The sequence below is a fragment of the Oculina patagonica genome, unplaced genomic scaffold, assembly GCF_052425735.1.
Source record: "Oculina patagonica isolate OP01 unplaced genomic scaffold, crgOcupat unplaced215, whole genome shotgun sequence".
NCBI lineage: Eukaryota > Metazoa > Cnidaria > Anthozoa > Scleractinia > Oculinidae > Oculina > Oculina patagonica.
This window is the reverse complement of record NW_027558054.1, coordinates 1,715-13,796: the sequence shown is the minus strand read 5'-3', so window position 1 is coordinate 13,796 and position 12,082 is coordinate 1,715. Positions and strand designations below refer to the sequence as shown.

Genomic DNA, 12,082 nt, shown 5'->3' with positions numbered 1-12,082 from the left:
GGAGGCTCGATGTAGTTTTTTTAGCCGCAGGGTGGTTGTTTTGAAAATTAAAATTATCTAGGAAGCCAATGTTCGATTTTTGCCAAAATACACCATAATGATCAAATATGACCAAATTTTAATTTTGTACTCGTCACTTTGTCACAAAGGTTACCATAGCAACCATTGGCGTTTTCTTTTGTTCTCAAACAAGCTTGGTTTTCTCGAAATCTAGACTGACACTTGGTATTCATTTTTTGATATGTTCAAGTACAGTAGATTTACTACCTGTGCTCAAAATTTGAGGAAAATCTGTAAGAGCGTTTAAGAGTAAATCAAGAATGAAGTTTTTGGTATTTTCTTATAATTTCTTACAATCGGCAGTCGATATATTTTAACAAATTAAAGCAAAAAGTCTTTCGCTTTTAGTTAATAGTCTTTGATGGTGTAAGTATTTATATTTCAGTGAGAGAAACTGTGCTCAAATAATAAGAAACAATTTTAAGGCGCCTCTTTTATATTAAAAGTGTTTTTCTGAAAATTTCATTCTTGATTTACTTGAAAACGCTCTTAGAGATTTTTCTAAAATTTCGTCAACAGTTAGTCAATCTACTAAACTTTAACATATTAAAAAATAAACACCAAGTGTCAGTCTAGATTTCAAGAAAATCAAGCTTGTTTGAGAACAAAAGAAAACGTCAATCGTTGCTATGGTAACCATTGTGACTAAGTGACGGGTAAAAAATTAAAATTTGATCACATTTGATCATTATGGTGTATTTTGGCAAAAATCGAACATTGGCTTCCTAGGTAATTTTAATTTTCAAAACAACCACCCTTAGTCTAAAAAAACTAAATCGAGCCTCCTTAACCCTCTAGATCCCAAGAGTGACCAACATCAGGGCTCAAAATAACGGCCGGTCAAAGGACAATGTCCGGCCAAAATGACGATTTGTCCGGACAAAATTTTGGTTCGGCGGTCATTTTGACCGGTCACGTACACGGCTTTCAAATAAATAACACACACAAAAATTTATTCGCAGTATTTCTTTAAAAGCAGCTGGCTCTTGCAGTCACAAATTTGTCAAATATAGATGAGACGATCACGCGGATTTGTTAGCGGTTTGCTTAAATAAAACAGGAACTGAAACCACGTCTGTAAATACGTTAAACAGACAACAATGAACATTGCATCAATCACCGTCTGCTATTAACACGCGTACGCAATTACAGTTTCAATTGTCAGGCGGGCCGAGAAAAATAGTACTCGTTAGTTCGTAGCGTGTTTTTCACCAGCATAATAATAAAATCATTAAACGCTTTGATTGTTAAATCAGCAATGTTTCTTTAAATTGTGCTTATTTCGCAACTGAACGTGTCCCCATGTTGACAATGGTTGACCACCTAAGACGTGGTGCTACTTAATTGTCAAAGAGAGTTCCGGTAAACGTTTGCTCGTACTGTACAAAATATAAAAAAATGGTCTCCGCGTCCGGCGTCTACAGATTGAAACGATAACTCTCAATATCTAGCCATGGCATTCAAGTGTTTCTCTCTATCGAAGTCTTCTTGTGTAAGGCTACTTCCGTGGATGTCTATGATTAAAAGTTCTTTGCCGTAAGTATATTTCAGTACCTCAATCAGGCACCGCATAGTATTAGAACGGGCTTCTCTGTTTCGATCTGTTGTAGGCGACGTTGAAAACTTGGAGAGATCCATTGAAAAAAGCAACAAAAGACATGTTAAACTTCCGGCACACCCTTACTGAAAGGCCTGGTTGCTAAGCGTTGTGGACGAATGTGAAATCTTTTTCACGGCGGTTAGTTTGTTAATCCCCTAGCTTGATATTGGTATCGCATGATACAGGAAAGATATCTAAAAGTCCAGGACGTAATTTATCCTTTTTACTGACCACAGTTGACATGAAGCCGTTGACGTTTCCTTTCTTCCTACATGCCGATCAAAGGCACAGTTATCTCACTTGTGGCATGGGCATATGTCCTATTACTATTTAGTGTTCGGTAGTAAAGACCAGTAAAGTGCTTACAACCAAGATCGCCTCCATCCGTAAGTCGTTAACTAATGCAAAACTATGCAGAGTAAGGGCCGAATCACACTAGCGGACAAGTTTTAAATGTCATGACATTTTTGACAAAAACAAAATTGTCGCGACAAGTCAGAGACATCTTGAAGAGAACAAAAGGTGAAATTATTAGTACAATAGCTTTGCACGTGCTTCAGGCATCCCTGCATCCTCAGGCATCCCTGTACATTTCTCAGCACGGCCGTCTTGGACAAACATCAAATATGCAGTACCACGCGGTAAAAAATTCTAAAACAATTTGCATTTAAAGTACGCGTGTTCCCATGCAGTGGAACGATGAGTCGTCTCAAGATAACTTTTTCTTTTCTCATTCTTACATTGGGCAAACACTTCGCTTATAAACATGTCTTGCCTATCGCGGAAAGATTTTGCGACAGAATTATGATAGTGAGAGCCACATCACGGTGCATACTATCGCAAAAATTTTGGAGTGCGTGTTATTATTAGGTCCAGTTTGGGCCAAACACAATAGCCAATCAACAACGTATTGTTATCTGACATTACGAGGGGCATGCGACTTGTCATGAATTGTCCTGCCTTGAGGCAGGACAACGGCGCCTTTGAAGATTTGTCCGTTTTGACAAAATTTGCGCTTGTCCAACAAGTCGTTCGCACTTGTTTTTGCGATTGTTTGACAAAATGTATCGCGCGTGCAACGCGGACCAATCATAAGACAACTGCTTCTTTGTTTTCCTGAAATGTTAGACAAGTGCTAGGTCTCGAAAAACGTAATCGCACTTGTTTTCTGTAACAAGTGACTCGTTAATGATGAAATCTACCAATTGTTACAAAATTTGTCCGCTAGTGCGATTCGGCCCTAATTAATATAACATTACGGCTACTGAGCATTTTGTTTTATGTAGAGTAGAACGCAGAAGAAATGGAAATTCAAAAAGCGAACATAATAAAATGACACATTTAGCGATCAAAACATTTAAGTTAAAGCCTTATACTCTTTAACAACAAGTGTTTTAGCTTATGAGGCGAAATTTTTGGCAGAATAGGCTATTGCTTCAAAGTAAATACTCAATATTTTGACCGGTCAAAAACGAGACATGACCGAGCAAAAATTGATTTGGCCGGTCGACATGACCGGTCAGTATCCAAAAATTATTTTGAGCCCTGAACATCAAATTTCTCCTCACAATACCAATACTTAATGAAGAGAAAAGGTTACAAGAATTAATTAAATGATCACCAAAGAGAAATTGCTTTTTTAACAAATTCACCCAACTACTACTATAAGAAAATATATGGAGATCAGTCAAGAGAATTTAACACATGTATAACCATAACCCTGCTGACCATAACACTGAAGATGCAGGAGACAGGGCCTATAGTTTATTGTCCTTATCCAAAAAGACTACAACATCTAACCATTTGCAGATGTTACTGCAAAGGCAGCATGTTCTCCTCAGTTTTTTTTAAGACCCTGAGGACAGTTGCACAGGTCAAAACATGGGACAATGACAACAGTCTTTCTCAAGATTGTTGTCAACCAAGAAAATCACACTAAATGGGCTACTGAAGATACCCCTGGGCTGCTCCCCTGAAGTTGGGGCTTCAGTAAATTTACAGCTCTCCCGCTCGCATTGTCTTTCGAGCAAGTTCTGCCTTTTCACCATTTCGTTCCCACCCACCCTTTCCCATAGGTAAATACAGATAAGTATTTAGTTTTGCATTCCACTGAGTTTTTTCTTTCAGTGTGACGGTGCCTAGTGGTTGCTGCTCCCAGGATTGTCATGGTTACCATTCGCGCTTGCTAGACTTCGACATAGTCTTAGGCACCATCCCCACACTCATCTATTGGCAATGAGTTTAACACTTGGAAAAATTTGATGAAAAAACTCTTGGGAATTTACATTAAACTAAGGTTCAAAATACAAAATGTAGTTTTGTTATCTTTTCTTTTCTTTACCTTTCTGAAGGATATCAAGGGCTTGTGTAAATTGCTCTGCCGCCTCAGCATACCTTCCTAGCTTAAATAATCTTTTTCCTTCATTCTGACCTTTTACTACCAATCCAGGTAGCTCAGGTGGTTTTTTCAGTCGTGGTTTCTCAGCTGTTTGCAAATTATTGTCAGTCTCCATAGTTCTTTCAATAGTTTCAGTTTCTTGCACCACATCAATAGATGATTTATTTGATGTTTCACTAACATGACTTTCACCATTTAAATTTTGGGAGGTTTCAGTCTCATTTTCACTGTCAACTTCCACAATCTTTAACCTTTTGCCTTTTGGTTTAGCAGAAGGAGTGTTTACTGTTACAGCAGATACACCATTGTTTGAGGAAGTCCTTTCATTGTCTTCTGATTCATTTTTTAATTTATTTAAATCCTCTGGTATCCCAAGCTTGCTTGAATCTCCATTTGTACTGATTGAAAATAAAGCAAAATAATAGATCAGTAAAATTGACTTTGAGCACAAACTACATTGAAATGATGTGGGATGCTACCTCCCCACCCCTCCCCAAACAATATGCCAGTACCCATTCATGCACCGTGGGTGCCTGGCTGGAGACACACTGTGAGTAAAGTGCCTTTTGCAGGTAGAACACAACACAATGACCCCAGCGAAGACTGTTTGATCCAGAGATAAATCACTAGCCAGTGGATAACTGTTCACAAAACATACTGCGCTATCCACCGGATAGTGATTTATCCGGCGGATAGCTTTATCCACCTTTTTGAACAACTGGGGCCAGAGCATTAACCATTAGGCTGGCACAACTCCCAGAAATACCAAAAGTGTGACAAATGACATATTTTAATAATTAAAACATCTATTATTATTATAATTGAAGTAGCTGTTAATACTGACCTTTCCTTTTTCTTCATTTCCTCAAGCAGTTCCTTTGTTAATGAAATGAAAAGTTTCAAGTTAGTTATTGTGCAGTTGCAGGAATAATAACTAAAGAGAAAAAATAAGAGCAGCCCAGTGAAAATGTTTTTTTTTTTTTACAAACCCCTGAATTACAGGGACTGCGGAGCCGGGGGCTGGGGGGTTTAGCCCCTCCAATATTTTCGAAAAAATAAAGACTTTATGAGAGAAGAGTCTCTAAAGCCCCCCACTTCAAGTCACTAGTCAGTCCCCCCAATTGGAAAAATGTTCCACGGTCCCTGAATTAAGTTTTCAATAAGATCTAATCTTTACAGTAAATACAAAAAGAGACAAGATGGCAGGAGTACGAACGTAGTAGGCAGCAGAGCATGCACGGCCTCCTCATGTGTGGCTCGATTCACAAGAAATAGTATCTTTTTCTTGGTAAAAGTTTGAACTAGAGACCTTGTATTTGTTATTAACAAAGTTAGGTGTAAACTAGATGGCAAGATATTTCATTCGTTGTGTATCAATAATTTTCTTGCGTACCTTGGCTCTCTTATTATTGGGTTCTATAGCTAGTACATGAGAAAGGTCCTCCTTGGCCTCTTGAATTAGCCCTTGTCCTTGATGAGCTATTGACCTCCTTAAGAAAGCTACAAAAGCATAACAAATCAAATTTCGATTTTTAGCAAAAATTGTACCTGAGAAATCTTGAGTTACATGCCCAAAATTGAGTCTTGTTAGAAATTATTTAATACTGTACCTTTGACATTGTTTGGTTCCATGCTAAGGACATGATTGCAGTCATCAATTGCTTCTTGGAACTTTTCAAGCTTAATTTCTTTGGAGAAAAATAAACATGACACATTCTTTAGTCTCAAGAGAGAAATGAGACATGTCTCAAGTGGAAGAAACAAAAGGTAACTTGTATTGAGTACCTTATTACATGAAATTTTTCGCGACACGTTAACTTCGGGATTTTGAGGTGCGCATATTCGCGACACTTAATGTTCGCGTCACTTTAATTTTGCATTTTTTTTTAGAATCGCAAAATTCACGGAATTTAAGTGTCGTGAAAATTTCATGTATTGACAGAGGTACCGGTATTACTGTATTGACACGTTATTGCCTTCCTGCCAACTTTTTAATTATTGCAATTTATGACTTATTTCCCAACCACCCATTCAATCACCCAAGCTTTTTTTAGATACCTGCAAGTGCCCTATTGTTGTACACTGCTGCTGCTTTGGGATTCAGCTCAATGCTGCGGCAATAATACATCAAAGCCTCAGAGTAGTTGCCGGTCTGAAAAGCTTCATTGCCTTTCTCCTTTTCTTTATTGGCCAGGACTTGTCTTTCAGTCTCACTCTTGTCTATTCAGAAGAAAAAAAAATTCCAATGTTACAATTGTATATGTAATCGTATCTATAACAAAATTCTCGATTTTGATTGGTTCTGCGCGCGCCTATTTGTCGCGTAATCGGCGCGAGATCACGTGGGTGTCCAATTACTGGTATCCAATTTAAGCATCTTCAAATTGGATACCTGTAATTGGACACCTACGCCATTCGTGCGTCAATCACGCGCATATAAATGGGTTTCTTCTTGCTGTTTTCCCACTGTTTGTATAACCAGTTGAATTTACCATTGACTTTTTCACACTAAAAACGATTCTCAGACTTCCTAACTTCGAATTTTGTTATTGATACGATTAATTAGTAATTGGACCTCGTGTCGTACAATTCAGAGAGTAATCGTACTCGTAATTTTAAATCGTCCTCGCGCTGCGCGCTCGGCCGATTTTGAAATTACTCGCCCGATTACTCCCTGAATTGTACTCCACTCAGTCCAATTACTATTACTAATCTGTATTATTATTTAACAAATGCACACACTGCCCAAATATGGTCAAAAAGTTAAGGTTATCTGTTATCCGTACATAACAGACTGATATCCTGCGATATAGGTAGGTTGCAAGGATTTGTCCGAAGTCTTGTAAAGCGCTGCATAATTACAGTTTTGCTATCTGCAAAATGTGTTTTGTTGACAATTTGTTGAATAGTAAAACAATAATCCTGCTCAACCTTTATACATATTCATAATTTTGTTGTAATTATGCTGAAAGGGATAACACATGCACATGTATTTGGGTCAGCCATCAGGTGTATCAACAGATCTGGAATCAAAATCCTAATACACAACAGATCTGTAGAGTCTTTAGTTCTAGTACATACTTGTAATGAATATTGATTCATGCACATGAGCTATTCATAGTCCAGCTTAGATGTGCAGTACTTTATAACGTCTTTGTTTTAGACTGTTTTTTACATGCATTTACCTTTTAAATCCAGATTTGATGGAATGGCATTCTTGTTCATTGCTTTCACCTTTTCTTGTTTCTTTTTCTTTTCTTCTCCTTCTTTTTTCTCCAGAGATTCAATCTCCTTGTCAGGATCAAATCTTAATGCAAACAAAATAACCCTGATCCACTTCTTGATGAGAGCAGCAGTAAATAGAGAGTAACAAATGTGCAAGGCAGCGAGGGGTGCGAGGCATATGAGGCAAGGCAGCAAGGCAGTTAAGCTACCTAAGCTAACTGTAGGCTAACCGGAGTGCCATTTAGGCTAACTGGAGTGCTATTTAGGCCAACCGGAATGGTTTGCATGCCTCGCTGCCTTGCACTTTGTGGTGACCCTAAAAAGAGAACCACTTTGTCAGCTCCATAGCAGAACAGCAGTGAAATTTTTCACTGTGTTGATATTAGTCAATTCTCCTAATTGGTACAACAACGCACATACAGAAACCAGTACAGAGAATTTGGTTATTGATACAGCTGGGTATATATATTACCTGTCCCACTCATGATAGCCACGAGGTAACACAGTCTTCTTTTTCTTCTTTTCCTCAGATGGGTTTGGCTGCAAATAACAAATAAATCACTAAGCTATATAATTATTTAATTTATTGTTAGTTACTCATTAATTAAATAATCACAGACCCAGTTTCTACCCCTCCCATGCCCAAAGAGAAAGATGTTTTGGATAGAAATTTGTTACTACTAATAATATATGAGCCTTAAAGGGATCTGTCTAAATAGGTCTGTGAATGGTTTTTGACCAATTATTATAAATTTTGTATGCAAGTTACTTCTTTAGAAGCAGAAAAATTGTACTGATCACGGCAGCACAGTTTTTCAAAAAAAATAATTGCGAATGTTTGTTTTTCAGAGAGTAAAAAAAAAAACTGACATGTAAAAAGAGACCTTTTATACCATTGAAGTTATCAGAAATGCCTCTCCTGTTGTTTGGTAAATTGTGATTTGTAATATTCACGAACCTCAACAGAGGACCCTTCCCTGCTTGCTTCTGCTGCTGCTGTTGTTGTTCTGATTGGAGGCAGGTTATCATTTTCCAATCCTCTTGTCTCAGCAGTCTTCTTCAGGGATTTGTCTGTCTGCTCAATACTTGTCATCCATTCCTAATTAATGATAATGTATTAATATTATTAGAGCTTCAGTGATCTTCCCCAAAAAATAAACACGAATTAACAACCCTCCAAGTTTATTTTTTTCCTTAGTGGCCATTTGGCCACCAACTGCTCAAGTTTGGTTGCCAGCAAAAATTTAGTCGCTATATTCAGCTCGCACTCTCAATCCTTCTTCTTTATTTCAGTTGCCAGGAAGACGACTTCAGTTCCAGTGTAATCGCCAGCTCTAAAATTTTAGTCCCCATGGCAACTAAAATGGTCTTAACTTGGAGTGTTGATAAATGAGTTGTCCCATAAATTATCCATATCTCCCCCATGAAAGGGATTTTTTAAGACCCCTCCCCCCACCCCTATGGAAATTCCAATAAAGCTTCATACATTTTCTTGAAGCTCTTAGCCTTTGAGAACCCTCCCACCCAAAAGGTATTTCTCATCCTCTCTGTGTGGGGAGTATGGACATTTTCTGGAACCACACAATAAAATAATAATAAATAAATTAATTAATTAATTAATAAGTTAACACAAAACAAACCTGCAAATCATCTGTAATCTCCTGCTCTTCTGATTTAGTCAAATCACGGTAGGTGTTGATGGGGAGCTCTTTACGAAGGCTCTTGCTGTGAATGGAACAAATTTGAAACTAAGGTTACTTGACTATGTGTAGTACCACATCTACAGTCGTGCCAAGAGAAGCGTACCCCCCAAGAGTACATTAATGAATCGATTATTTGAAAATTGAACCCGTTAGTCGATTCAATAATGCATTCAAACTGAAAAGGTGTGGATCATTATTCAAATCAAAAGTAGACTTCTGATTGGATTATGCGAAACAGAGATGCGCCTTATATGGATATATTCAACATGGCGTCCAACATGGCGGGAAAGGTGACTGAGTTCGAGTGATGTCTAAAACTTCTTGTAAACATTGTTATCGAGCTTTCGTGGCTATTTACATCTCGAACAACTTGTAGAAATTCTTATTCGTGTACATGGTAGGGAAAAGTAGTTTACTGGCAAAGCTCTTACAACTTTATTCGTGATTATGTTCAATTGACTTCGCAACAGTGAGCTTATCCATAGCTGCAAATCTTTCATTTTCAGGATTCCTCAGGAAGAACAATATTGTTGGATTTTAAAGGGTTAAAAAAGGAATGCTTTATAAGAAGAGATGACAGGAATAAAGTCCAATCAGAAGTAATTTTGAATAATGACCTGCGCCTTTTCAATGTGAATGCATTATTGAAGCGACTAAGGGGTTCAATTGTCAAAAAATCGATTCAACAACAACAACAACAACAACAACTTTATTTGCACCTTTTCTTTCAATTAAAATTAGCAAAACAATAAATAAAATAAATAGAGTAAAGTGCATGGCTGCCCAGAATAACCACGATTGGCTAACAAGATTGGGCAGCCATACCGATTCATTAATGTACTCTTGTGGGGTATGCTTCTCTTGGCACGACTGTAAACCTGGATATTAAGAGCCATGCACCTTGAAAGAGGCATGAAGTGGGCACTAAAAATGTCTGGCTAAAAATTTGGGTAAAGTTTAATAAGTCAAATCCCACTAAGTTGAAGGAACAGGCGTATTTTTGGAAAAAATTGATGTACAAATCAAGATTCTGATTGTTATTATCCAATCCAAGCATGTCTAAATACTTCCAAGTACTTGGAAAAAGAAAATTCCTCTACGACGAAATGGGGATTCTCCCTGTTGCCTAGCAACTCCAAAACAAAAACCTGACAGCACTCATGACATTCAACATTCAACATTCTTGTTTTCTTGGCTGACTTGATAAACACTTGTTCATTACAGAGGCTTTCTGTGTTCCTCACAGTGTCAGTTTAATGATATTAAAATAAATGGAGTTAAAATGCACATGTGAGATACCAAAATGTTATTAGCTTAGTCATCAATTTTTCGCACTCTATTAAACAATACAACAACCTCACCTTTTAGGATTAACTTTTCTTAACCTCTCTTCAGTGAATTCAATTAGCTCTGGATAATAGCCTTCATCTCCAGATCTGCAAAATAAACAGAACTCTCTTATCAAAATATGCAGAAGGGTAACCAGTTTGTAAAGTATGGCAAGTTCATGTGTGAGTTTCATTTCTACTTTTTATTGTGAACAGCAGAATCCAAAACACTACATGCCTGATAAATTAAAAAAAAAATTACCTGATTTCCAAACCATGGATCAGGGGAAAATGTGAAGTGAGTTTTGCATATAAAGTGGTCATCAGGCTGCCTATAATCTCTGGTTTCTATAGCATGGAGTGACTAGGAGTGTTCTTACTCCTCCCCTGACAGGATGCAAGTCTATTGCAGGGCTTCTCCCCCCCCCCCCCCAATACCCATACCAGTACCCCCAGAACAAATACCCATCTTATAGTCCCAGGTAAGGAAAGAAAGGTGTTTTGCCCAAGAACACAATGCAATGACCCTGGCCAGGATTCTTATCTGGACTGATTGATATGCACTTTTCGTGACTGCATGTAATGCGCGCATGCAACTAAATAAACCTCTGTGTATATAAGACCTTTCCAACACTCCACCCAATCTCCTTCCCAGAGCCAGCGCATTTTCAGTCAGCCGTTACCGAAAGCTAAACAGCTCTGGGTGATTCAAACACCAGAACCAGGAATTCCTGGTTCCAGTTTGATTGCGCACATGACCGGAAATTGTCGATGAAATGAACAAGTTTTCAACGGCCAATCAGATTTGGACGTGATTTTGGTGAGCTTTCAGACTAGCCCAGAGTTCTCGATTCTTGTTGCCGACCAAAAGGGTCGCAGCTTTGGTATGAGATTGTGCTCTACCTTGATCCTCAAGATAAGAGGTAGGGTAAACTTGATGTTATAAATCAGACCTTTCAGGACTTCCGGTCAACTATTCTGGAGACTAGATATAAATATAGAGTATTGCAATATTAAGCCACTACTCACCGTAAAACCTTGAGAATCTTTTCCAGTTCTTTGCTGTTCTTACACTCCCCTACATACCCATAGTCGAGGTGTTCAATTGGGACTCCGGATGTAGTGTTAGAGCCCGCCAAAAGTCCCGACCCAACATCTTCCCCCATGGCGCTAAAACTAGATCCCTGCAACACAACCATGTATCCAGCTTGAATATGTTTGAATATGCTATTCAAGAGCATTTCAACTTCAATAAATTTGATTGAGGTTTACTCAAAAAAGTAAGATTAAAGCTATCCTGCAGAAAACTTTCCATACAGCAACTGCAGCCGAAGAATTCGCAAATACATGCGTTCGCACCCTCACCTTTTTCGTTATCTGTTCATTATGCACTCGTCTGTGTTTCGTGGCTAGCTATTGAGTTACACTTTGGTTATTTTCGAAGGGAAATTACAGAAAAATTAGCACAGAACTGTCACCATCTTGGACAACCAAAGCGAGCCCGCGAAGTTCTACCGCAACCATGTGCATCTTCTTTCGCATCATGTGATTGGTTCGCTTTGCAAGGATGCTTGCATTGAACCAATCAGAACTCCCGATGTATCTCCCCTCCAGGTACAAGAACGAAACTCGCACATTTCTGATTCTCTTTACCATCTTTCTCGGAAGTGGAGTGGCCGAGCTTTCTCTGAAAACTGAGTTAATTGATTGCTCACTTTGAATCCACCATGAGTGTAGCTATGCTTCACGAATCCATCTGGACTGACAG

General features: G+C 38.3%; 1 protein-coding gene across 1 annotated transcript; it reads right to left on the bottom strand.

Annotated features, from left to right (window-relative positions):
* Positions 1-3,981: 3,981 nt before the first annotated feature.
* LOC144640247 (sperm-associated antigen 1-like) lies at positions 3,982-11,833 on the bottom strand. Its single transcript, XM_078499444.1, has 12 exons — positions 11,683-11,833; positions 11,344-11,500; positions 10,348-10,422; positions 8,924-9,008; positions 8,242-8,382; positions 7,756-7,823; positions 7,244-7,365; positions 6,117-6,278; positions 5,669-5,746; positions 5,452-5,558; positions 4,903-4,934; positions 3,982-4,456 (listed from the first exon to the last, which is right to left on the bottom strand). The coding sequence occupies exons 2-12, from the start codon at positions 11,478-11,480 to the stop codon at positions 3,982-3,984; spliced, it is 1,482 nt and encodes a 493-aa protein (XP_078355570.1). The 5' UTR covers positions 11,481-11,500; positions 11,683-11,833.
* Positions 11,834-12,082: the final 249 nt, after the last annotated feature.